Below are 27,267 nucleotides of genomic sequence, written 5' to 3'. Positions count from 1 at the left end.
CTGTCAAACTGGATTAAATGAAACAAAAAATGTTTCTGATATTTAGCCTAGCCCACTGATTAAAACGGAGGTCTGACTAAAACTGATAGCACTACAAACCACATCCTACAAAATGAAAACACAGTTGAATCAACAGCTCTCTGTTATCATAAACAAATTCTGAATAACATAACATTCATGATTTAGTGCAAGACTATTGTATTAGAATGCATTCGTTTTCACTAGTGTACCTAATGAAATGGTAAGTGAGTGTATTTCATATTAGTCTGTTACACCTTGGACTGCAACCAAAGAAATATATTTTGCCGTAAATAGCACCACTTCCAGCCTTTACGTTCCAATCACGCTTACGCAACATTTGCGACAGCTGTGCCTGTTTTCTGGCAGAAGGTGGTTACAAAAAGGTGCGCGTTTCTAGGGAGATAGATAGAGAGGAAAGATCCTTGGAGGAAGATGTGAGAGACGAGATCTTCTCAGGTAGTTAGCGAATTAACCAGCTGTTTCGGGATTTCTTCGCCGTTGCCGGATAATATAGACGTTACCGCAAAGATAATGAACGAAATGTTAGGGGAGCTATGTGTATGTTTGTCAAACAAGCTAACTAACAGTGCCTATTGTTAGCCTAGATAGCTACTGGTAAACAATAACAGGCTTAACCCTTTAAGGCAACGTTAAATGTCTCATTTCAGGTAGCAGTGTAGCTAGTTAGCTTAACAAGCCAGTTACCATATAAACAACGGCTGACCGTAAAATAACGTTAGCTAGCTTGTAGCTAACGTTAGCGTCAGGTCGCTTAGTTTATCTGGTTCGCTTTGGGAAAGCACAACTGATATTGGCTTAAGAAAAACAATAATAATGGTGAATTTTGTACACGCTGAATTCAACTATTGAAACATAAAAAAAATTTTAACCACTTGAACCGCGTCATAATAAATGAATCCGTAAGAAGTTTAAACATACTCGGGGGTCCTGTTTTATTGCGAACTACTTGGCATCAGCAAACTTTTTTTTTAACTTTCGTTTCCTCTGTAGGAAAGCATGAGAGAGAGGAACGATGAAAGCATGGTGAGAGATCCCTGTGGTTTGTATGATGGAAGGACTGGGAAAGGAGAGACCCATATGCAGCTCAAGACCCTTCCCATGGTTCAGTCACCCCAAAACAGAGGCCTCAACTCTGCTATGGAAACTCAAAGATTGTTTCTCCACCAATGAGGCAACCTCCCCTCATCAGACCGATAGAGAAGTGAGTATTTGTCTATATAAAACACTCACTTTCCAGTTTATTAGGTACACTTGCGAGAAGAAATGCATTCTAGTATAACAGTCCTCAACTAAATCTTGAAAGGTTATAATATCCAGCATTCATTTAAAATAACTGAGAGAGTACTATTGAATTTAATTGTGCTATACCACACACGTTTTGATGACCCCATTTCAGTGGGCTGGACTAAATAACAGATACACCTTAGTGTTTGTTTAATTCCAGTTTAACAGCACCACAGACTACATCCTCCAAAACAATCGAGGAGTTGAATCATCACCTTTCTGATGCTGTTACAACATCAGCTGAACTTCAGTCCATTCATGAAGGGAAGCTGTTATAGTACAGTGCCAGCAAAATCTGATTTTTATTTAATCTTAAGTTTCTGAACAGTTGTGTTTTCTTTTCACTACATTATATCAAAAACTATTTTATTAGAACTACACAGTTGCAGTGTAAAAACAACTGATATAAGAGATACGTTATCAGAAACCACTGTTAAAGTGACAGTAATGGGACAGTACAGTAATTTGGTTTCACCAAATAACCAACAAGCATCTACTGCCTAAATCTTTGTATCTAACAGGTTCACTGTGGTAGTATTTTGTCTCTTGTCTACAGAATTTGTGATATCTGATGATAAACCACAGAAGCTTTAAGGGGACATTTAATGTCTCTTTTGAACTTTACAAACCAACAAAATAATCCACAGATCAAACTTGAAGTGATTAATTGCCCATTTTAATTTTTCCAGAACAATTACATGGACAACAGAAAGGCTGTGCTGGAATTGAAAGATGTCCCTCCTCCTCCGCAACATACCTCCTCCTCTCAGCTATCCCAACCCTTCTCTCGTGCCCCTCTCCCTTTGCCTCCTCCCTGCTTGCTCCCTCCTCCCCCTCAGCTTACACAAGATTCCCTCCAACAACAGCTACCGTCACAGCAACAGCTAGAAGGGGCCAACCCCAAAGTAAGCATTTGCACCCGCTGTGACTATTGTAGCACAGATGGCTATGGGGTATTAGGTGGCAGAGGTGTTGTTGGTGGCACTAGCAACCTTGCTGGCATTGTTTCGCTTTATATGTCCACGGAGTCTCTGGGAGCGCCCATCAGTAGCAGCAGCACCACCAGCAGGTCTGGGCCTTGCTCCGTAGCCTCATCTGTTCATCAGTATAAACATGACAGTTGTGGCAGTGGAAGTGAAGTTTTTGATCCCTTGCTCAGTCTTGCTTACAAAACTCGGCTTCCCTCTTCTGTTGCTACCTCTCAGCCTCTTTCATCACTCCCCTACCTCGCCTGCTGCTCGGGGATTCACCGCACCTACCCAGCTGTTTCTCTTCCATGCAGTCAGCCTCGTCTGTTTCCCCCTTCAGCACCCCTGGCTTCCTCTCTCCCCTCTGTTTCTCTACCTGCTCCCTTGCATGGCACTTGCGTGGCCTCTTCTGGCTTTTACAGCTGTGGTGTCGACTGCAGCCCATCAACTGGAAGCTCCCAGAGAAGTATATTCGGTGGTCACCCAACCACCACCACCATTACTACTACAACCACCTCAGCACACTTCTGCTCTAATCCTGTGCACCTCAATGTAGAACGCACTGTTTGTGTAAAGGGGCCTCACTACTGCCAGGAGTGCTTGTTAAAGGTTGGTATAGTTCTCTTCAATCACTGTGGCTTTCTTTGTATATGTGTGTCATGAAGATGTAGGTAAATGAACATATATAGAAGCTGCATTTTTGGCCTTGCTCTCTGTTTTATTTTAACTGACAATCATTTATATTTTGCGTATTTGCAGCCAATGAATGGTCTGTCTTCAGAGTCAGACATGGCGTGGCCCAATATTCCTATTCCTCAGAGTGCTCCTATACCTATCCCCATTTGCAATGGCTGTGGCACCTCCTCTGATGGTATGATGATCATGCCATCAACCAGCCTTGGCAAGACTGGTCAGAAGTATGGTTAGTGGATCTTACAATGGATTGTTGATTTCCTGCATGCATACTGTTAAGTAGAATTTACACAATGGCAACCACAATGAAATACAAATTCATGTCATACTGATTTTAATTTATGTTTTGCTAGGTTCTCCAGAGACTAGTGGGCCTGAAAACATCCCTCCAGTAGGTGTCTTTTGGGACATTGAGAACTGCAGTGTGCCCAGTGGACGTTCTGCTGGCGCTGTGGTCCAGCGTATTCGCAGCCGTTTCTTCCAAGGCCACCGCGAGGCAGAATTCATTTGTGTTTGTGATATCAGCAAAGAGAGTAAAGCTGTCATCCAAGAGCTCAACAACTGCCAGGTATCTGCAACCATAATGATGATTAAATCTAGATTCTGGAAAATATTCCCTGGTGTTACTTGCAGTAATTACTGTAAGTCACCGTCTACAATAATGGGTAGATTGTAGGAGATTGTCCTGTGGTGTGCTAAAACGCGTGTGCTAAATTTTGAATACCTCTGCTAATAAGATATTGCTTATTTACTTTGAATAACAAACCTAGATTACATGTGGCATACTCATAACTTTCTATAAATTGGAAACTGTATTTAAAGTTTCAGAAAGGTACAGTGGAGTTGATGATGTGTCATATATGTCCACTCCAGTGTTTATAAGAGTATTAAAACCTTCGCTCCCTTTAAGGTATATTCTACTGACAGCCCTAGTTTAAACACCCCCAGACACTGGTGTAACATTCATAAAGTTATATAAAAGTGTAGTAATTCACATTCCCTTTGAAAGGGAATAATTGTGATTTGTTGTAAATTCTAACTGTGCTCCAACAGGTTACTGTTGCACATATCAATGCCACAGCCAAGAATGCTGCAGACGACAAGCTTCGCCAGAGTCTGAGGCGGTTTGCTGAGACCCACTCTGCACCTGCAACTGTTGTCCTAGTATCCTGTGAGTTCATCTCACCTGAACTGTGAACCACTGCAGCCGTGGTACCGTAAATACATGTGATGACAAGTGTAATTTTTTTCATTAACAGCTGATGTGAATTTTGCAAGTGAGTTGAGTGACCTGCGTCATCGCCATGGTTTCCAAGTAATCCTGGTCCATGGCAACCATACATCTTCAGCCCTTCTTCAGCATGCCCACCACCATGTGGCCTTTGAGGAGATCACCGCTGATCTGCCACCACGTATGCTTGTCAAAGCGCAGGTAGGCCTCTCGAATGCTACACTAGGGTTTGAAATACTTGTTTGATCTTCTGTGTTTAATGAGGTAAGTAGGTGCTGGCAGAAGTAACCAGATTGTGGATTTAACCAAGAGGGCAAAGAGTGAGACAGTGGGAATGTGAATTTGGTCATCCTCATAATTATTTATTTGCGCTTTTTTCTTTGGGGATCATAAAAATTGTATTAATCTATACCACTGTCATCCATTCTCCAACTTGTTTTTCAATTAAAACAAATACAACTGCTTCAATTTAAGTGTAAGTCATACAAACCAGACAGGCGCGGTGTCTCTTCCTCCCCTCTATCAGCCCAGTTTCAACCACCTCTATGTGCACAACCTCCCTCTCAACTGTGACAAGAGCCTACGGAATGCTGTGAAGCTCAGGCTCCGCCGCCTGTCAGACAACTGTGGTGGCAAGGTGCTGGGCATGTCCCAGGGCACTGCAGTCCTCCGCTTTGGCAGCCCAGAGGCAGCTGCACGTGCCCGCAAGCGAATGGAAAATGAGGATGTATTTGGCCGCCGAATCAGCCTTTCGTTCTCCCCACGGCCCAGATACAGTGCAAGTCCTGAGCCTGAGATTGAGTCTCAGCCCCATCACTTGCCTCTGACTCTGCCCCAGACCTGTCAAACCCTGGACTCAATGTTCGCCCCTCCCCCATCCATACCCTCCTTCTCTTTTCTACCCCTGGAGAAGCCCAGGTCACCCAGGAGGCCACGGCGAGCCACCCGCCCATGCCACACCCCTGGCCCAGTGCCTGAAAGGCCCTACAGCCCCAGGAGGGGGTGCAGTGGGCCTCCCGGTGGTGCTACAGCCAAGCCCCATCAGGTCAGCAGACTCGTCAGTGCCTGCTTTCCCTCAAACTCCATTGCCCTCTATCCTTATCTGGGCTGCTTTGTGAATCACTGTAGCTTCTCCTCCCCCGCAATGACCTTTTAATTGCTGCTTTGACTAACAGCTTGTACTGCTTGCTTGCCATCATTTGTCTGCTTTTGCTAACATGTGATATTTGTTTCTAGTGCTTCATTTGTTGTCCTGCATGCTGATTGGTCAGTCATCATTACAATGCAGGAATTAGAGCATACCATTGCTAAAAAAAAATGTCTGTGTTTTGCCCAGTATTTCAGTGCTGAAATACTTTGTTGTTGTGAGTAGTTTGTGCTTTGTTTTGTGTCTTCTCCATGCCTCTAATTATTTTGTGGTTGAATTTGGCTCATGCTGTTTTCCCACTATGATAAAACCATGAGTTCTGGTGACTGACTTTCTCTTATAGAAGACTTGAGTAAAATTGAATATAAACTTTGTCACATTTGGCACTAAAATAATAAAAAAATATTTTTTAACAACTTGGTGGTTAAGTTGTTAAAAATATTAATTGGTTATCAGAGAGGTCCAAATTGACTAACAATTAAATTGTGTGTGTGTAATAAAATGCATTCATTTCACAAGTCAGTATGAGCCATTGACCTCAGATCAACAAAATAAATCTGTGTTCTTTTTCTAGTCTGCTACTTTATTTTAAACATGCATCCTCAGTTAAATCTTTGAACGCCCGTCCGCGCCTTTTGTCTGACTTTTTCTTTTGAGCTTTTGTCTGCCCTAACAAATCTATCTAATCGCCTGATCATCCCAACACCTCTACACACTTGCATGAACACAAAGACGCGAAGAGTATCAATCTTGTCACTATCTGCAGTATTGACATTATGTCCTCTGCTTGATCCAGGAGCTGGGTAGTTTGGAGGGCAAGCCCAGAATGGGTTTCCCCCACCTGGAGAAAGGACGAGCTGCTTCCTCATCTCCCCACAGCAATGGTGATATGGCAGCACTGGAGCAGCTACCCAAGCCTCTCCTCATTGGAGAATCCATGTACAGGAGGAGGTACACATGGGGAAAGGGGACAAGAATATAATTTGCTAAAAACTCTTAACAATAATAATAATGTTTTTTTGTTTGTTTTTGTAAGTGCTACCCTATCCTGTTGTCTGATATTTAGCTAATTAAGAGTGCGTAATTGTTGTTCAAGCAACATTAACATACTTGCCAACAAAATAAAATACATTTTAGAATTTCTTTTCATGCATGTTGATCCTTTTTTTTTTTTTTTTTTTTTTTTTTTTTTTCCTCCTTTCTTTCTTCCTCCTTCCTTCTTCCATCTTTCTGCATAGAAGAGATGGCTCCAATCCTCGAAGTGTGACTGAGTCACCACTAGACCAAGAGGACCGGAGCTCAGCGGAGTTCCAGATTAGCACACCCTCTGCCTTTAGCAAGTTGAACCTGCACAGAAGCTTCAGTCCGCTCGTCATGACTCAAGGCTCCTGGTCCTCCAGGTGCTGATGCTGCATACAGCCATGCCTTTTTTGCATTATATTACATGTAATGCCGGATTATGTTAATTGCATTTTCAAACTGTCTTTCCCTTCTTCGTCAAAAGGAGTGCATCCCCGTGCATGTCCAGCCGCTCCTCGCCTCTGCTTGCTACCCCTCGTAGCCCTTGTCCTGAAGGTCCTCCTGAGCCTTTCTCTGAGGGAGCAGAAGTCCAGGTGGCCAATCTGGACTACAGAATGTCTCGCAAGGACCTGCAGCAAACACTGCATGACACCTTCTCCCGATACGGACGGGTAAGCCTTGCTTTAGTGACATTTTAATACAGATCATACAGCGATCACATATGCCTGTATCTTCCAAACATCTCCTTGTGGTATAACTTATTTTGTCTAGGTGAAAGCTGTGGAGCTCAGCCCCCACACTGACTATCAGCTGAAGGCCACAATTCAGATGTTGTCTCTGCAGCAAGCCATCAGTGCTGTCAGTGGCCTGCACCGTTATAAGATCGGAGGCAAACGCATTCAGGTGTCTTTGATCACCGGTGGCAGCAGCAAATCTCTTGCCTCACTCAGGTACAGTGTCCATTTTGAGTCACATTTGGGGATTGTAAATATATTGGTCATAGTTTGAAATTATGATGTTATTTGTACTTTCTCTGACTGTTAGGACTTTGGTACCAAATTTCACCTTTGTCTTTTTGCAGCACTGAGATCATCTGCATTCTTCAGGATGCTCCTGCAAATTGCCTTCCTCTATTCAAGTTCACTGAAATCTATGAGAAGAAGTCAGTAACTGTCAAGTCATGGCTTTCAAATGTGAACAGTTTAACTCATACATGTTTTGTACTTGAAGCATAGTGATTGTTAAACCATAAGACATGCATTATGAAACAGTTTTTGCCAGTCTCACGCAATTTTCTTTCATTCTCCAGGTATTCCCGTAAGCTTGTGGTTGGTGACCTATACAGGCTGCCAGACTTGGTTGCAGTGCGGGAACAGGGAGGTTCAAGGCTTGTGTGCCTTCTCCCCAACAGCCAAATACGTCAGAGTTCATTGGGATCTTCTCAGTCCCAGGAGGGCTCCTCGGCAAGTGGAAGCCCTGTTGTCTTTGAGGAGCTGGAGTACCATGAACCTGTCTGCAGACAACACTATGCACAACAGGACTTCAGGTATTCAATAGTTGGACACTTGTGTAAAATATACACAGTTAAATTGGCAGATGCTGTCCCCTTTGACCATCAATAACTGTGTGATATGTTTCTTTTTTTTTTCTTTTAAGTGAGGCTGACTTTGACCCAGACTCTTACAAAATCCCATTTGTTGTGATGTCTCTGAGCACCCTAGCTTCTGAGGTTCACAGTCTGTTGCAGTCACATGAGGGCACTCTTCCACTGCTCAGGTATCAACCAAGTTATTGATTAACCCACAAGTTTTTCATGTGAAATGGAGTATATTTTCAGACATTACAAAGTCACTAATGTAGTTTATTTTCCATTTAGTTTTCCAGATTGCTACGCAGCAAAATTCAGCCCTCTGCACATTGGCAATGAGACACTAGAGGGTGGTGTTCCTCTGGAGCACCTCATCACCTGTGTTCCCAGTATCACTATAGTCACGGCTCAGAACGGTTTCAAAGTCATCAAGTGGACCCACAACAAACCACCTGCACCAAACTCTGGTGGGATTGTACTGGAGATTACTTGAGATCAAATGCTTTTCATTAGTGCCCTACCTACTTGGTGCTGTGTTTACCAGTTGGGTAGTTTTTCAAACATCTAAAAGGTTTTTTGTTTTGTTTTTATGTAGAGCCATGGATTCAGCGCTGCAAAAGTCCGGTTGGCAACCCACAACTCATTCAGTTTAGCCGAGAGATTATTGACCTGCTAAAGAGTCAGCCATCTTGCATCATGCCAATCAGTAAATTCATACCCTCATATCACCATCACTTTGCAAAGCAGTGCCGCGTGTCTGACTATGGCTTCTCTAAGCTACTGGAGCTTCTAGAGGCTGTACCTCATGTCCTGCAGGTACCAGCAGAGAGGATCATCCATGTTAACAAGTTATCTTTGTTTGCCTGATTGCATTATTCATACTTTGTATTTTGTTTTTTTTCCCCCTACAGATCTTGGGTGTGGGTACCAAGCGTTTACTGACTCTAACCCATCGTGCTCAAGTGAAACGCTTCACCCAAGACCTGCTTAAACTGCTTAAATTTCAAGCCAGCAAACAAGTGTCAATCAAGGACTTCATGCAGGCATACCATTGGTTAGTAAACATTTCTTGGAGCTGTAGATGACTTCTTCACATTGCACTTGAGATTTGTAAAAGTTTTTTAACTTTATCCCTGTAAATGCTAGTGTTTTTCTCATGGGTTTATCTGTGAATTCCTGTCACAAATGCATGAGGATGGATGAGCAGTCTTGTGGATGTTTGTAATTTATTATTTTATTTTTTATATCAGGTGCTTCTCCAGAGACTGGAGAGTCATTGACTATGGCATATGTGACTTGATGGACCTTCTGACCGAGATCCCTGACACCACCATTACTATCACACACCAGGCTACAGACACGGTCATCTCTCTTCCTAAGAGAGGTTAGTGTTGGAGGGGGTTGTAATTAAACTCTGTTAACTGCAGAATCTATAATTGCCTTCAAATGCACTTTAAAATTTTCATTTAAAATAAGTGTTTTACTTGATTAGCTACTGCTGTAGTTTAGTAGTCAAGTAATCACTTATGTATTTGTACACCGAGTTTGTTCTTGTGTGACAGAACGCACTGTTGAGGAAGTGGAGCGCACTAAACAGTTTGGGAAGGAAGTGGTGGACCTACTTCGTCACCAGCCTCATTGTCGAATGCCCTTCAGTAAGTTCATACCCACCTACCACCATCACTTCGGTCGTCAGTGTAAGCTCAGCTACTATGGATTCACCAAGCTCATGGAGCTCTTTGAGGCAATCCCTGATGTTTTGATGGTGAGTAAGGCACACTGTGTGCTTTGTGTTTGTATGTACCACTATAAAGAGGATTAAACAGATTTTTACTGGCACTTTCAAAGGAAAGTAGAGATGTAAAAGTATGTTTAGATAGGTGTATCAAAGTATATTCTTGTTTTTTGTCTGTTTGGTGTTTAATGGTCCCATACCTTCATCAGGTGTTGGAGTGTGGTGAGGAGAAAGTACTAACTCTAACTGAGGTTGAGCGTATCAAGGCTCTAGCAGCTCAGCTGGTCAAGCTGCTCAGGGCTCAGAAAAACTCCAGTCTTCCTGTCAGCCAGCTGCTCACTGAGTACAGCAAGACCTTTGGTTATGGTCTACGCCTGCAAGACTACGATGCAAGCTCTCTGCCTGCTCTGCTCACCAAACTCTGCCATGTTGTCAAGGTGAGAAAACTGTTTTTCTTTTTTCTTTTTCTCACTGCTTCATAAAATTTTACGTAATGCCTATAAATCTTATTCAAAAGTTTTAACACTGATCCTTTATGTTGTCCAGTGTGCATGGCAGCACATCTTGCAGGTTTATTCCTGTAATGTGCAGGCACTAGGGTAAACAAACGGCTGCTTTCTTTCCATTTTCAAGGTGGTGGATGGCTCCGAGGGTCGGGAAGTGCAGTTGATCAACAGGAAATCTCTGCGCTCGCTGACCTCCCAGCTACTGGCTTTGCTCATGTCCCAGGAGCAGGAGGAGCAAGTCATCAAGGGTCTGAAGGTGGCAGAGCTGGGCCAACATTACCTGACTGTTCAAGGAGCCTTGCTGAACCCATGTGAATACGGTTTTCTCTCCCTCAGCGAGTTACTGAAGAGCCTTCCATACCTTGTGGAAGTGAGTATCTTAGGTTATCAATGGAAACTTCTCTAGTTTTACTTTAACAGGCAGAACTAAATGTGCTTGATCTTTCATTTTCCTCAGTTGTACCATGAAGAAGGTGATGAAGAAAGCAACCCTTCCAGTAGTCATGGGGAGGAATGGGTGAGGCTGACCAGGCTTTACCAGTTCGCTCGTAACGTACGTGCGCTGCTCCACACCTACCATTACAACCAGATCTTCCTGACTGAGTTCCAGGGGGCTTACAACAAATTTACAGGCTGCAGCCTTGAACCGCGGTCGTATGGATACACCAGCACTGATGAGCTGCTCAGCGCCATTCCACAGGTGGAAATTTATTTCAGTTGTTCCTCCTCTAGTACTTAACATGTTGACTGTCCACAGAGAAGAAAGAAGTGTGAAACCTTTCCCAGTGTTGGGCCATTAGTCAACATCTGTGAGCCTAGTTTTTCCATTGTGTCCCACTCCACTGGCACTTGTCAAACTCCTATCGGCAGCTTTTTAACTGAGTGTTTTACATCTCTTTATCTAATCTGAACGTTGAATAAATGTAGCCTCCCAGCTAACGGTAGCTCTTCTGGTTTTCCACAAGCGTTCTAGTTTCCTATAACACAGGCACAGAACGTATATACCAGCTGGCCTTTGGTTTTCCTTGTGGTGTGTTCAAGTGCAAAATTTTGGCCTGCATACAGGCTCAAGAGGCAAAATCACAGTCTGCCTTTGTTGCCAGTAGATCTTTGTTGTCAGTTTGGTGTGTCTGTACCTTGATGCCATCTTTGCCGTTTATTTTATTTTTTTTTTTTTAAATTCCCACCATTTTGTTTCTGATTGTTTTGGGCTCATCATCAGGTGGTCTGGATCAAAGGACACGGTCACAAGAGGATTATCGTTTTGAAGAACGATATGAAAGGTGAGGGTGACTAGATATGAAAGAATGAATGCTCCATGGGGAGAGTAGAGAATTGATCTGATGAGATGGAGACTTTACAATGTGTGGAGGTTGTAATACGGTGTGTTTTTTTTTGTTTTTTTTTAAATTTTTTTATTTTTTTCTTATTTTTTTTTCCCTCTTCAGCAAGAGCAAGTTGTTCAGCCCCGAACAGCCCTCAGCCAGGAGAGAACATGGAGAGTCCAAGAGACAGTCCAGTTAGTATTGCTACATCTGGAACACAGAGTCCAGGTAGGTCACACATTTGTTTATATGAACTGCTCAAGATTTATGTTACAATGAAGGATGAAAATGAATCCTTCTTTCTGGTGTTATATGACGTCTGAAATATGATATTATGCTTGAATAAAATAGACGGCACAAGAAATGTTCCAGTCAGTCTTTTTAGGTGGCTTTGTTTTTTTTACTCGTCAGGTATTGAGACAGAGTCAGAGCTGTTGTGTCTGACGTCCCCAGTGGACCTGCTGTGTGGTCCTGTACCATCCTGCCTCCCATCTCCTCAGCTCCACCCTGATCCTGTTGGCCTCCAGCAGACAGACCTGATTCACTTTGAAGAGGGAACTCAGCCACCAACAGGTCAGTTTCATGTGTTTGTATTGCATAGAAAATCTATCAGTTTAAGGTTCATGGTTCTAGTAGTTTTGCAAGTTTAATAGATTTTCTTTACAGTTGTAGTCTAGATGTAATGGTCTAAATCTGTGTTTGTGTGATTTCAGAGGGTGATGAACCCGTTCTGGCAGCTGCCGACATCACATCTGATCCACCCAAGCAGCCTGCCTGCTCAGATGAATCTGCAGTCACCGGACCTCCACCTCCACCCCCTGACACGAAGACCCCTCAGTCCATGGACAGTCCCAGCAAAAGAGCCACACGCAGCAAAATCAAACTGGCTGCCAACTTCTCCTTTGCAGTAGGCCTCTGATCCTCTCATACATAACCACCCAGTCTGTGTCGCACACACAATACTGGTTCACATATAGTGTAACTCTAAACAGAATAGTTGACCGGCTACACAAAATGACCCCAGAAGAGCATTAGTGTTGTCCCCTCTACTTTTCAACAGGCTGTTGCGTTCTTCTGCTTTGTTCTTCATCACTCATCAGCCATATTTCTTCTTTGTTGTCTTTGTTCGGTCTTCGGTTGATGTTTACTAAGCTGTGATTTAATTCTTGCAGATTTTCTGCAATATTTTGATTTGCCAAATTCATCTACTGTAAATTATGTTTGATTTAATCCTGAGGGCAGTTCATTTATGTTTCTGTGAATGTGCATCTTTAGTTTCGGGCCGAACTCGCTGGCTTAAAATGAAACTGAGTTAGTTGTCACTGCATACAGAGTATTAGTCACCAGTGGGAGGAATGCTAGGAATGAGAAGCTTGGTTTTCTGTATTAAATCCAAGAAATATAGTTACCCACTCTCCCAGTTAAGAAAACTGACATAACTGAAGGTTGTTGGAAACATTTTGTTATTGAAGCACACTGAGAAACCTTCAAAATTACTTCCTTCCCCAGAGACAGAACACTTCATTTAAATCATAAACTAATTTTTTTAACTAATTTCAACTGTTTGGGGGATTTTTCTTTGTAGGTAACCCCAGATATGTCAACCAAACTAACTGCTAAATGCCTGTTTCAGTCTTTCAGATTTCTAAAGTGGAAGCTTCTCTTTGAGATGCACTCTTTTGTCTATTTTGTCTCTGTTGTTAAGTAGTCTAAGGATAGTATTTTCAGTTCCGTCTCCTCTTCTTTCCTTGAAGAATTTGACCTCAATGTGTAGTGTATTGAGTGGCAGTTCAATGATGGGCCTGAAGAGAAACAGTCTTACCTGTTCATAGTGTTTTCTTTTAATGGAAGCTTTTTGAACAGATGAAAGTTTTAGATCAATAATTGCAACAATCGATACTCTCAGGAAATTTTATAGTAGTATTTTGACTTCATTCATAGCAGAGACCTTGGCTTGTCTCTCCAAGGCCACTGATAAAGGCCTGAAAGGAAATGGGTGGTCGTGTTTGTGCTTCAGCAGCAGAAGCTGACATACACTTTTGTCTTCAGCCAGCAGCCCGTGTTTGTTGTTTTAGTTGTGTTTTGTCTGTGTGTGGTTTACACTGGATTAGGTGGTGTGAAATGTGTGTGATGTGCATAACAGAGTTTATGCATGGTGTAATCCCAGGAGGAGCAGACGGGAACAGAAAGCAAGACATTCTTTAAGATCGGCCTTTATTTCCACCGTTGTTGATGGGTCTCGGAGTTGGCGTCTCCCTTGCAGTTGCCGTGAAAGTGCTCAAGGTTTGTTGAGTTAACCTTGCTGCTGGTAGGCACTGTATCAGTGGGGGTGTCACTGTCTGAGTGGAAGAGTTTGACGGAGAGCAGCTAGCACTCTGGAGTTTTTGATTTTTAATGACGGCCAATTGTGAGTTTTTATGGGGAAGAGATGGGATGGAGGTGATGGAGGAAAAGTTTGTGGAGCAGCGCGGGGGCTGTGAGAAGCCCCCTGGACAGACTGACGTAGACAGAGGACCTTCATCGGCTCTCTGGAATCTGCCGGGCTTTTACAATGGCTTGTATTTGCCACGGTGCTGAAAGAAAGTGCCATCATACCTCCCCATTCCTCTCACCTTAAGTAGTTTTAACTTACTAATGTGCGTTGGTTTCTCAACTTTCCTTTGTCTCAAGTGTTTACTCGGCTGCTGGCTTCTAAATCGCCACCAAATGATGTCGGCTGCCTGTTAAGTTTGGCGCGACCCGGGTGCTGCTGAAGTCAAAAGTTTGGTGTTGTGTTCAGAGAAAAGGCCCATTTGTTTGTTTGCACTTTCAACCTATTTATTCAGCGTTAAAAGTATCATAACATGATTTTCTTTGTCAGACTTGATAATGACCTGGTGTGAAAAGATTCCACCTACCACCTCACCAAAATGTCTGACACAAATCAGTGTTTTTAATTAGGGCTGTTACGACTGATCTCCCCCGCAATGTTTTACCGACTGGAAACCATTTTGATGAAGGAATTATCGGTTCAGAATAATTGTTTAGTAATGGTAATGATATGAAAAGGCTAAAAATGCTGACAAGAAATTTAAATTTAAATTAAATTTGATTAAATGTATTTGAGCAACTCCTCTGAGATGACTCCAGCGACAACTAACTCAGATTTTATTTTGTTCTCGTCTGCTGGTTACGTCAGTGAGAAGCTATTGTACCTATGCACATCTGCATAGTTTTGGTTCTTGAAATGCATGTGTGAGTATGAAGGGGTTAAAACTTTATTTCCTTTTTTTTTGCCTCTGTACCAGGCCTTGTCTTGTTCATTTTTCACATTGCACTTTCGTTCCTCAGCAGAATTTAAGGAACTTTGTTTGTTCAACAGAGTCCTTGCAATTAATTTGTGTACCTGCTCAAGATGTGACTCACTGATGTGTCCTCTGTACATTAACCTGCCCCTTGTCGTACTGTTTTACTGCCTGTCTGCAGCAGAAGTCTATGTAACAGTCAAACATTGTTGAAGGGACCAAGAAGATTTCCATGAATAAATTTCACAAGCATCAATTCTCCCTCCTTTCGTGTGTTTTTATAGTAGATTGAAATAATTTTATAAAAAGACTGCACGTTCCTGAAAGATGCTCTTTATTTAAACATATATGTACAGGTAGGTTCAGCTTATTTTCTGCATATTTGTTCAATATTCAACGTTAGGACCTTCATAATTTCACTACAACTACAGAATGCTAAGATATCAGAAGTGACAAAGAGCAACACTTTGCTTGACAGGAGTCACTAAAGTCCTAAATACACTCAGACATACACCGTCTATTAGAGGCATTTACAAGAGAGTTGCATTCATTTCCTGGTGTTCATCATAAAAACACAAGACTAAATTCAGAGGATGCAAGTTGTCTGTGTTGGAAATATCCATAATAACCGTAAATGACGTCTTACCACTGCAGTCAATACTTCCCGGTAGCTGATAGTGGAGACGTGATGGAATGAGCAAGCATGGTTTAAGAGTTGGAATATACAGGCATTAAAATCATCACAGGAGTGAGTCACATGAGGCTGAATGCCAGCTGGCACTTTAGCTACAGTGCTGTGAAAAAGTGTGGGCCATGTTTTTGTTTAATATTAATGACACTAAATAAACTTAAACTGACAGATTTAAGTGGAATGTCAAACTACCACCTCTACCTTCCCGCTGAATTTATCCGTGTATTTTAAGAAACATCGACGATGATCCGTAATCTGATATTGTGATTAACCTACAGTTTGTGGTGCTGTTTTGAAAGCTCGCTCTCTTTAGCGCATAAAAGTTGCTACTTGGCACTCAGCCTAATATGACGCAGTTGTGTAGAAGTGTTTGCAGAATTTGGTCAGAATTCATTCTTTAAATCGCTCAAAGATCTGTTGTCTTTGGCGACACCTATGGCGATTAGTGGTAACTGCAGGGACTGTCTCAGTTTCTGGCGATCCAAACTGACCTGTCATAAAAGATTCACTCATCTGCCAGTTCATTAGGTACACTAGTGACTGAATGCATCCTAATACAACAGTCCTGCACTGAATCTTATCTTCACGCAGGCTGTGGTATTCAGAATTAGTTTAAAATAACGGAGAGAGCTGTTGATTCATCTGTGTTTGCATTTTGGAGGATGTGGTTTGTAGTACTATTTAATGGTATTGTGCTGTTTCTATTATTTTGACAACCCCCTTTTAGTCAGGGTGCTAGGCTAAATAACAGAAACACTTTATTTTTAATTCAATCCAGTTTAACAGCACCACAAACTACATCATCCAGTTGAATCATCACCTTTCTGACGCTGTTTCAACATAAACTGAACATTAGAGCAGTCACCGGGAGGGACTGTTAAAGTAGAAAGCATTTGTAGAATAAATGAAAGGATTATGTCAGTTGTGATTTTGCAAGGGGATATCTCCACAGACACCCAGTTCCAAATATTGTAAATGCAGAGACCTTCATGAAATTGAAAAACAGAAATTTCAACCAATGACCATTTTGTCACGTCATTTGGTAACTTAGTTAAATCTTTAAGGATGCCACTTTAAGGTGTGTCGGTTAATTTGTAAGCTTTCACTGTTCAATACAGCAAAATGAAACTGTAGTTGGAGGATATTGCTCCACTCTTGCACAAAAGCATCCGCTGCCAGCCAACCTTCTGCAGCATTTACAGTATATACCACTTTGCATTCGTCACTTCAGGGGCAGCCACTTTGTGTTGTCTTTATTTTAGTTTGGAACAAAAAAAGGATGACAAAGCTGTGGGTCGCCTGAAAGTGAAAGAATTAATAAGCCACTGTGCAACTGAGCTACTGTGACCAAGCAATTTCCCTTGTGGATCAATAAAGTTTATCTAAGAAACATGACGGGACGACAACGTTTTTTCTTTCCTGTCACGCAGAGAATCTTGTCCTTTAGACGGGGACATTGTGCTTTTAGTTCAGCTTGAATCAGATGCATCATCATGGACCATGCTGCCATCTTAAAGGAATGTTACATGATGGAATGATCTGATCAGATTGAATAAATACATCAGCGTACTATATATTAATTAGATTTGATTTAATTTACAGTTCTCTTCACAGCTTCCTTTCTCTTTACCTCATAAACTTACAGCATAGCTGTCCTTGAATATTGATCAGGAGTCAGTGAAATCTGATTCCCAAACCCTTTCAAGGAGACTAACCGTGGTCCTCTGAGTAACAGGAGGTGATGTATGTTATGTGGGTGTGGTCTGACTTGGGGTCGGGGCCATAAAGAGGTCAGTTACATTACAGCACACTGGGTGGCTCCGCAGCAGTCCTTGATGATGGCCACTCCTGACTTGGTGATGGATGGTTTGTTGGGAGGCGGCTCCGGGATTTGTCTCTTGGGCTTTGGAGGATCTTGTCGTAAAGAAAGAGGAAAAGGAGAGATCATCACACCTTATACACACTTTTTTTTTAAGTAGACATGCCTAATACTGCTGTCTCTTTCTGACTGTGAGTTATTTTTAACCTCTCACTCACTTTGTGTGACTTTGAGCTTCTGCTCCAGGGGCATCAGCTTCAGCCTGAGGAACTCCGCCATCTCCTTGTCCTCCTCTTGCTCCCTGAGGTGTGATACAGTCATATCTTAGTTTCAAAGCAACTTCATGAATGTTTATAATTTGGAATGATTGCACATAAGGGTCCAGTCTCATCATAGCTTCAGGTCACAGAGACTCTGCTTTTCTAAAAAATAAATCATAGCAGGGTCGTAGCTTCAGGACAGATGAACCAAGGAATTTCTGGGGGGAGTCTGGACTGGGAGGACAGCATATGTATGTTTGGGCCCCTCCAGAACCTCGGATCACTACTGCTTAAAACGGATTTGACAGTGTCCTAAAACATCCATCTGTCACCTTATTAAAGAATATTCCATTTGCTGCGCAATCAATAAGATTCAGACAACTTTGGACAAAACGAACTGGGAGTTACAGACTCTAAAATATTAGAGAAACTGATGCAGAGTAGGATATGGTATCTTTGGCCTGCCTGCCAGCACCAATATTCATCACAATTAATTGGAGACAGAAAATGGCACCAACACACTCTGACCAAATGAACGAGATGGTAAAAATAACTGGAATTAGAGACGATTAAATTCTCTTTGGGGAAAAAAAACAAACAAGAGGAGACATTTAACAAGATCTGGAAGCCTTTTATAGATGAAACGTTTGTACTAGGGGTAGCTTCCTACTTCCTACTCTCACACTGTTTTGTGGTGTTTTCTGTGGTTCTCTGGTATTCTCTTAAATGTCCACACTACGAGTGGAAGAGATGTTCCCTCACATTCAGTTTTGACTCCCATACGTATGAATACGTGCTTTTGCCGCTGCTCTGTTTTGTTTGTTTTGTTTTAAGCTTCTCTACCTTAGAGGTGGAGACATACAAGAAGCAATGGGGTGAGAGAGAGGAGACGACGCACAGCAAAAGGTGGAAGCTGGAATGGAGCTTCGTGTGTGGGACATCCTCTGAGCTGTCAGGGCACCCCTTCATTCACCATTTTAACATCATTATACTCGTTCAGTTGTTCTATCTGAAACGGTTCTTTAAATATCACTGCACTGCTGTCATCCTGCCTTTTCAGACCATCTAATCTAACTCTCCTCTTCTTCATCCTCCTCGTTGTCAGAGGAGTCTCTCTTACCCGTACCAGCATCTACTCTGGGAGGCCCCGTCCATCCCCCTCCATGAAGACGCTTCTTGTGGTTGGGAGTGTAATCACCAGTGATTGCTTCACTAAATATTGTCCTTCACTTCCAGTTAATCTTTTCTAATCGAAGTGCAAACCCAGAACGAAGCTTACTCTGTGTTCTTTTCTGCACCCCCCTCATTATGGATGGAAAACAGAGTTGCACAGTAATCTTTATTTTAGGCCTCTCAAAGATCATCAAGGATTTATCTTTGCTCTTTAAAGATAAATTTGATAACTTTTCTGTTGGAACTCAGTAGTGGCATAAAGAGTCTTTTCAGCCGCACGGAAAGTTGTGATTTAAAACCATTATCGTGTCTGTCTGACCGTTATCTCTGTGCCACACTCTGTGTGTTATCTGTCGGAGCAGAGAAGGGGGGGGGATGACAAAGCCAAACCAGTCATCAGTCAGCATCACACACACAGCAGGCTGTGCTGTGATGATAAAATGAGTCCGTCCACCGCCTTCAGTCATGCTCACACTTGCTTTACACATTCACTCTAATGAGCCTCCTTCCCACTGTTTTTCCATCGTCCCACGTGCATCAGACCAAATAAACTGCATTTCGACCCAGCAGTGTTCAAGTAAACAAACACACATCCAGCTCCCGGAGACGTCATCCCGGATATTAACTGCACTCAGTACGTAGGAGGGCTGTACCTTAATCTCTCCACCTCGGCGTCGTCAACCAGGAAATCCCTCTTCTGCACCAGTTTATGGATCTTCAGGATCAGTTCCTCTTCCCGCTGCTTTTGCTTCTTAGTTTTTTCTTTCTCTGGCAAAAAGGAAGGCAGGAAATAAAAGAACGGCAGCAGGGTCATAAAAATAAAAGGATGGTTGTATGGACAGGCTGACTTAAGATGAGTAATTCATTACATGAAATATCAAAGCAGATACCAGACTGCTTAGATCTAACCTTGTAGCAAAGACGGCAGTCTCCTCACCACTGGGTCACATCCCAAACTTAATTTTCACCTCATGTATAATTTATATATATATATATAAAAAAAGGAACTAACCTAATTATGTAAATGATTCAATGCTAGAGCTTTGATTTTCTCTGGAAATGTGCACTTGCTACATCCATTTTGCCTCGCTCGTCACACTTGCCTAACCTTCACGCTCGAAAGCACAGAAAAGAACACACAACAAAATCAGACCAGATCGGGTGCATATGCACCCAGCTGCAGAGGCAGGTTGTCTGGCTCTGCTGGTAAAAAAAAAATGACTGCAAACATCAGCTCTTTCTCCAGAAACAAAGTGGGGCAGCGTAGCTACAGAGAGTATCCCCCTGGGGAGCAGGACAACCTGAGGGGTGCACGGCTCAGACGCAATGTCAGAGGAAAGTCTGTCAGCTGTCTGTTTTGGTTTATCCAGGGGTTTATGACCTCAATATTTTCTTGACAACGAAAATACGTCCTGAGTATACCAAAGTATGCCACAAAGGCAAATCCTAGGCTTTGCTCGCAGCGTTATTAAAAACCTCACAACAAATTTTACAACGCTCCTATATTGGATTTTATCATTGGATTTCCCCGTGTTCAATGCAGGGTTTTCAAGTGGTTAAAAAAAATAAATATCACCGTCTTGCCACGTGTGTGTGTCCTTGAACACGACACCGGCCCCTCCCAGCACCCACACACTGACGCATGATGTACATACGCCCTTTTGAGGAGGCGTGTTGCCAGGTTGTCTCCATGCATAGCTTCATGTATGTGTTACTATTTGAGACGCCGCTGATGTCAGTGAACCGCTCCAACTGCTTTTCAGATGACAGGTGACAATGGACGTCACTGTGGGGTTAAAAAACCAACATTCGATTCTGTAGTCTGCGCCACAAATAAAAAATAAATAAATAAATAACATCCAGGGAGTAAAAATTCATCTGCACACTTTGCCTGGAAAGCATCCCTCAGCTCATATTGCCTTCAACCGTTGTGATGGATGTGTGTTTGTGTGTGTATGATCATGTCTCCTTCATAAATCCACCATGACCCTGAGTCTTATGATCCATCCTGTGTAGTTTAGCGTAACAACACTTCCTATAAATCCCTGTGATGCTTGCAGAGCTTATGGGACTCCGTTGGGCTACAAACAGAAGCATTTTTTATTTTTAGTTGAGTCCAAACAGGGAAATTGGACAGTTTTGCTAGCAATGCGATCAATCTTGAGTTATTTCCCGAAACGCTTACAGCTCTTTTTGATGCTTATGAATGTGTGTGAATGGTACCTGGTACTGCCACGATCTGTCTGAGCTCCTGCTTCAGACTCATGATGTCTTTGCAGAGCTGAATGTCGTCCATCCTGGGAAATTGAGGAGACAGAACAGTAAGTCGCTGGCCTCCATCAGGTTAGAGGACAATTGGTATTATTAGCTGCTTCCATTTCCAGTTCGGACATGTTTATCTGATTGAAATGACATTGGGCAGTCTTGGTGAATCCTGGAAGAAGAGCGCACTGGCACATAAGCAGCACTTTTCTTTATCCGGCGAAGTATGTCATTTTCAGGCAATAATAATTTTCTGTTTCAATCCCCCCCCCAAAAAAGCAACGCTTATTTCCAGGTCTTTCGAAACAATAGTTTAAAATCTCTCTATCCAGACAACAATCCAAAACCGAACTGATTCAGTTTAAACACATATCAAACAGAGGAGAGCAGCGAAGTAGCCTGAATGTTGGGTTTTATTCTGAAAAAATGCCCATTCGAGTTGATTGATTTATTGACAGCTTGTTTTAGCATTAATCTCTAATTTATCACATTTTGTCAGATGCTGCTGAACTCGCCTCATATACTTGTCACTAAGATTTCACAGCCTCACGTCACCATCACACATCAGAGTGCGAGTTTGTGTGTGCATATGGAAAACGTGCAAAAATAAATAAATAAATCCTGCTTAGCGCTATCCAAGACTCCTGCAGCCCTGACGTCTCACCCTTGGGGGGCCTCAACATTTTCATCACTTCTCCCCTAAATCCCCACCTCTCTCTCTCTCTCTCTCTCTCTCTGAGGAGCAGTGACAGCTACCATAGATTTAATTCTCCTTGTGATACTGTATATCAGTCCGATGACTCATCCACCGCCTCAGTCCTCCACCTCCTCCTCATCCTCATCCTCCCTCCGCATTTATTCCTGTTGCTCTGTTTTACACCTCCCTCCTTTTTCCTTCTCCTCCCTCAAGACCCCTACCCGGACTTTCTCCCTCTCCTGCAGCTTCTGCACTCTGACACTCCATCTGCTAGTTTGTGCGTGTCTATGAGTGCGCACGAGCACGTGTTTATGTGCAGACTCCAGCCTGACAACAGAGACGTAAGCAATAAGCAGCGTGGCGGCCTAATGAAGCCTTTCAAGCGAACTACTAACGCCGTCAGCTGAGAGAGCTCTTTTAGATGTGGATCAGCCTCGTCGGACAAGTCAACCGTCCCGCTGCAGATGTCATACACTGTCAAATTGAATATTTCATCACAGAAAACAAATTGTGTATTTCTGTTATCAATTCAGTTTTAAAAATGTATCAGATCTAATTTATGAATAAATAATGAATGATTAACTCTGCAGCCCTAGTTTGTCTTGAATTACTGCATCGAATTGTTATTTTGCAAAATCTACTACAAGAGTATTGAATCCTGTGTTTGATGAATTTATTGTTGTCATGCTGCACAAAAAGCACAGACACAACGCTTTTCAGGGTTTAGACAGAGGAAATAAACAGAGTGTCACATCACAAGTAATGATCTGTAATCCTTGAAGCTAATGTTGATGAGGAGCCAATGAGTTTATCATGAGTGACTCATTCAGCTGCTATTGGCATGTACATCCCCTGAATAATCAATGGACAAATGCGCCGCTTCTCTCAGTACTGAACAGTTTTCAAACAGCCATCTCGAGGAAATAACCCGCGCTAACTGTGTCAGCGACGACAAGGTACGTCTCTTTATCTGCTCAAGGACAGCAACGGGAATTTTTATGACACACGCATCGATCAGGCCGTTGTCACGCTCGATTACGTTCGGTGTTACAAAAACACAGAAACTGACACTCACATGAAGCGCAGCTCGGACTCTCTGCGCACCAGGACCTCACGCAGGCGCTGGATACGTGTCATCTCCACCTCGATCTCCTCTGGCGACATAGTGCTCTCGGCCATGGACACGTCTGAGTGACCTGAGAGGCAGGAGGAAGGAGGAAATAACAGAAAAAGAAAAGAAAAATTAAAAAAACAAAACAGGAGACCTAAAAGAAAGGAGAAATATACATCTAACTTCCTACTGCTGCTGTAGACATGTCTGTTACATTGGACATTGGCTCAGAGTTTGAAGCATATTTTCTGGTTAAAATGACATCAACCCTTAACCACGTCAGTAATTGCAAACTACAAATTCAAGTTGGCCAGCATCTAATTTGACATCTACATATGTTGTCATTTGATTTCATGTTGGAGTTCTCACTCCAACTTTTCCATCTTTTGATATTTGAAAACTTTCTCATAGTGTCATCTCTCTGGCAAACGCACTTCTCACCCCGTCTCCGTGTGACGTGTCATCTCACAACAGCCAAGAGGGTGATATTTAGAAAAAAAAAATAACTTGTACAACTGGGAGAGAGATTTTAAGTTTGAAGAACAGCAGACAGACCGTTTTTCAGACTGTACAGTTGTTGACTTAGCACAAGAGGAGAAAATACCTTAATACCAACATTGATCAGTGACCAGCTGTGGCTCCTGGCTGATTGAGTTTTTTCCCTCCTGCGCTGGACCAACAATCCATATCATCCAATAACATGCAGAGACACTGCAGCCACTAAACACTTACTGCTCTGACCAACCACTCATTGCACTGATCAATGCACTGACCGCTGCAAATGTTGTTGCACCTGCTGCACCAGAAAGACAGCCCGACCTTATCAGCATACGGACTACAGAATGGATCCTGATTAAGTGTTTTGAACACTGATGTCCTGGACTTTTAAAAGATTAACCTGATAAATAAATAGGAGTCTAATGAAGAAATGCTGTTAAGTTGCAGTATGGGAAATGTAGGACCCTGGCTTTATTGGAGAGCTACGACTCAAATTCGGAGCTAAAAACATCTCTGCTGCTTTTTAAAAAGCTTTTCCGTGTAATGAAACTTTACTCATACTTCAGTGTAATGCCAAATTGCCCCTCAAACTTCAGCTGGTGTCCCTGCTGGCCTGAATCACCAACAGTTCTGAGCAGAACAGAACAGAATATTTTGTTTTCCAGGGTCCGAAACCAAAGACATTTAATAAGCATTGTAGCTCCAGAGGAGACTATAAACACAAATCAAATAAAGAGTACTTTATCTTTGTATTTAAATCTCATCAATCCCTGTGGACATTAAAATAGTTATAGGTGTGTATAATTCCACCTGGTTATTTTGCATCTTCAATCCTGAGCTGTCAAATGTGACACATGACTTTTACCCAGTGTTTTTTGTTTACATCGGAAGCTGGCTGGTTTCGGCTCTTCATCCTCCTGCAGCAATACAAACTGCAGTCTGCGTTTGTGGTACTTTTCATGCGTGCTCGCTGAGGACAGAGCTGACTCACCACAGCAGACAGACGTCTGCACAGGAGGGCCCAGTTTGTTTGTGAGTCGCTGATGTTGACTCATCACCCGTTATGTACATGCTGACAATATATGCTAAATCAAAGTTTGTACCGTAGAACTGTGGCACGATGCTGATTTTTTATTTTTTTCTTCTGTTTCCTGTTTTTCTTTGCACACTCTCTCACCCTCACAGCCACTTGGTCATCATCAACGACACCAAGCTGCATTAAGTCCCAACTGGACCATTAAAAGTGGCAAAGTGCCAGCTCAATAATGTCTTAACAGCTCACTCTCATCTCAGCAAGCCGCTCACACGTACTCAGCATTAAAAATATTGCAAGGAATAAGGAGCTGAGATTCTTGCTAATTAAAAGTGGCTTGTTCACAAGGGACAGGTGAGGCTAACTGTAAAGTCTAAGGCCAACACTGCTCTTCATATTGCCACCAGGTGTGAACCAGCCTTCTCGCGCATATAATTAGCTTGAATTAGCCCTGTTTTATTAAAGCAAATTGGACACGACTTAATGGGGGTTAAAGAGCCTGGCGAGTGTGAATCGTGTGTGGTGCAGCAGCCATTCGACAATAGGGATCATATCAGCATCTGATTGACATCCAATGCAGACAGCCCTGACACATCCTGCAGACACACTATATACACACTGCTGCTGTCACCGGACCCCCCCCCCCCCCCACACACACACACACACAGGAAAAAAACAGATGCTGAGCATAAAATAGAAAGTGCAAGGCAAACACTTTCATTCGGATTTGTTATAAAAAGAAATGCTTGTGAACCTGCAGGGAGATGGCTCTGCCTTACCTCTCCTCTACCTTGTTTTCAGGGAGACAGAGAGAGACAGAGACAGAGAGAGAGAAATGACTGGATCAGTGTCTAAAAATATCCACTGCATTTAATGTCTTCTTCTAAGACTTAATCTGGAAGTTTCTTCGCACCCTGCTCCCCCCCGGTGATGAGTTGTCCACAGAGGAGCGGAGGGGGACACATTTGAAATCACATCTGTTATCTGTTTGTTGCCTCTGTCAACACATGCGTCACTCGTCGCTCTTCATCACTTGGGACTCAAGAACAGTGCAAAATAACCAAAATGAGCTTCATGATCACATGGATCCTATTTGACCAGCGGCAGAAAATTGGCAGTTATTGTTATGTATCAAGCAATCATGCCAAACAAGCATTGTACTGTTCTGTTAGCAGATTCCTTTAGATTTGTAGTTTTCCTTTTTTTAATTTATTCTTATATCATTCGAATACATTTTCAACTACTTGGATAAAAAAAAAAAAAGACATTTGAAAACATAGCATGGGGCTCTGGGAGATTGTAACATGCATTTGGGATTATTGACCAAATGATACAGTTTTCTGTGAAAATAATATTAGTAAGCGCAGCCATAAGTGTAAGAAATAGCATGAATGCAAGGTTAAAATAAGCGAAACATTAATGTTCCTTTGCTGCTTTCAGTATTGTGTTTAAGTGAATCTGTGCTAGTGAGCTGTTGTTTTTTTCAGTCAATTAAAGCTGTTACTGTGCAGAAACACACTAATGAGTCCAACTGGCAAAATGCAAACTTATCCACACTGATAATCAGTAAAATGGGAGAACTGTCCCCACAAAAAAACACTTAATATTCCCTTAACTCTGATAAATACATTTATATTGATTAGTCCAGATGAATGATTACAAAACTGATGGTGTTGCTGCTGCATGCTTATCAGGCTGACTCAAATCGCCACAAGTTTGAAAATGCTTGCGGGATATTTGTTGGCTCAAATTCCCCCACAAGCCGCAGAAGGCAATATGGTGTGCATGTAGGGGAAGTAATCGGCCTTTTAGCTCCAAGGCAGCGCTATTGATACGTCCCAAACCTTTTGTGAGTCACGGATTAACCATTTCACCGCTGACTGCTGACTGGGGTTTCTCAGAGTGAAACATCACGCTGAAGAAACTGACAAGATAACCGGTTATTTCTGGGGGGGTAGAGGGGATGGGGGGTGGCTTCACATTTAGATGCATGATGCTCACCTTTGTCCGTTGTCCACGCCGTTTCCGACACGGCGCCGTAGCTCCTGAGCGCGCGCTCGGTGTCCGAAATAGATTTCTTCAGTTCCATGTCGGTGAAGTGCCGCGAGAGGCCGGAACCGCGAGACGAAATGTGCTAAAAAATCTGTTTCCCGCGTGTGGCTACGACCCTCCAGATGACTCTGCTTCACCCGGTGACGAGGCGCCAGCGACCCGAGACGCTGAGCATCTTTATTCAAGCTTTCAAGTCCCTCGACGTGTGGATGGAGAGAGGATGCGGGGAGCATGCGCAGTGCGGGATGGGAGGTGAGGATTTGGGAGACACCCACTGGCAACGAGACGAGGTTAAAAATAAAACAATATGCGCACAGATGCATCAAAGTTCGGATTGTTGGCCTGTCTTACAATTTAATCTTAGTCGAAGCTCTGTCTGCATGAATGGTGGATGTTTCACCCTTTTATTGTTTTTATAAATTGAATTGTGAAAGTGTTCTACAAAGTAATGTGAATTAATTGAAATGATATAATTATAAAATAAGTGATTTATTTGGTGTTTTACTGTTTTATCTCTTGTGTGCACTGTCCTTTGGACTCTGCTGCTGCAACACTGCAAATGTACCCATTGTGAGATAAGTAAAGGACTGTCTTATCTTATCTTAAGTTACTAATTCAACAGAGGTCCAACTAATTGGCGGCTACTCGTTTCACGGTTGGTGAAATAAAGATCACCTGAGCGAATGTATCTCAAGTGGCATAAAGACACTTGTGTCTGGAAGATCTAGTCACTGGCTAATCAGTTTGGGAGAGTGGTAAACTCTAGACTATCTGGACTAATGTGGACTAGATGTTTGCCTGAAGGCATGTGGGAGATGCGAAAATGTAGCTGTTTGGACATCGACAAC

General features: G+C 42.6%; 2 protein-coding genes across 5 annotated transcripts; one reads left to right on the top strand and one right to left on the bottom strand.

Annotated features, from left to right (window-relative positions):
• Positions 1-335: 335 nt before the first annotated feature.
• marf1 (meiosis regulator and mRNA stability factor 1) lies at positions 336-15,759 on the top strand. 4 transcript variants are annotated; one of them, XM_084570295.1, is made up of 27 exons: positions 336-477; positions 1,033-1,243; positions 2,016-2,903; positions 3,054-3,216; positions 3,341-3,555; positions 4,041-4,158; positions 4,247-4,419; positions 5,132-5,263; positions 6,162-6,316; positions 6,604-6,765; positions 6,870-7,056; positions 7,157-7,335; positions 7,467-7,547; positions 7,695-7,931; positions 8,042-8,161; positions 8,262-8,440; positions 8,569-8,789; positions 8,885-9,027; positions 9,224-9,357; positions 9,536-9,738; positions 9,918-10,145; positions 10,342-10,584; positions 10,672-10,914; positions 11,437-11,497; positions 11,663-11,767; positions 11,951-12,112; positions 12,253-15,759. In XM_084570295.1, exons 2-27 carry the CDS (start codon positions 1,088-1,090, stop codon positions 12,456-12,458), a joined length of 5,094 nt encoding a protein of 1,697 aa, XP_084426421.1. In that variant the 5' UTR covers positions 336-477; positions 1,033-1,087; the 3' UTR covers positions 12,459-15,759. The 4 variants fall into 4 exon arrangements, with proteins under 4 accessions (XP_084426421.1, XP_084426420.1, XP_084426418.1 ...); XM_084570294.1 differs by having other exon boundaries at positions 4,745-5,263; positions 6,607-6,765; XM_084570292.1 differs by having other exon boundaries at positions 4,745-5,263.
• A 96-nt stretch (positions 15,760-15,855) lies between these two features.
• On the bottom strand, positions 15,856-26,456 carry bmerb1 (bMERB domain containing 1; the record flags this gene model as incomplete). The annotated part of the gene is made up of 6 exons (XM_084555181.1): positions 15,856-17,428; positions 17,552-17,634; positions 19,420-19,534; positions 20,990-21,063; positions 22,801-22,921; positions 26,369-26,456. 6 exons carry the CDS (start codon positions 26,454-26,456, stop codon positions 17,310-17,312), a joined length of 600 nt encoding a protein of 199 aa, XP_084411307.1. The 3' UTR covers positions 15,856-17,309.
• Between the last annotated feature and the right edge of the window lie 811 nt (positions 26,457-27,267).

This window comes from Chelon labrosus, assembly GCF_963514085.1.
Source record: "Chelon labrosus genome assembly, chromosome: 2".
NCBI lineage: Eukaryota > Metazoa > Chordata > Actinopteri > Mugiliformes > Mugilidae > Chelon > Chelon labrosus.
Note: the sequence above shows the minus strand (reverse complement) of the source record. Positions and strands in the feature narration are given on the sequence as shown.

What these genes read in the sequence shown, in the direction of transcription:
- marf1 (XM_084570292.1), top strand. Translation starts at nt 1,088, where the DNA reads ATGATGGAAGGACTGGGAAAGGAGAGACCCATATGCAGCTCAAGACCC. An exon ending in GCCTTCCATACCTTGTGGAA is followed by an intron (nt 10,585 to 10,671) that starts GTGAGTATCTTA and finishes CATTTTCCTCAG; the next exon opens with TTGTACCATGAAGAAGGTGA. An exon ending in TGCTCAGCGCCATTCCACAG is followed by an intron (nt 10,915 to 11,436) that starts GTGGAAATTTAT and finishes GCTCATCATCAG; the next exon opens with GTGGTCTGGATCAAAGGACA.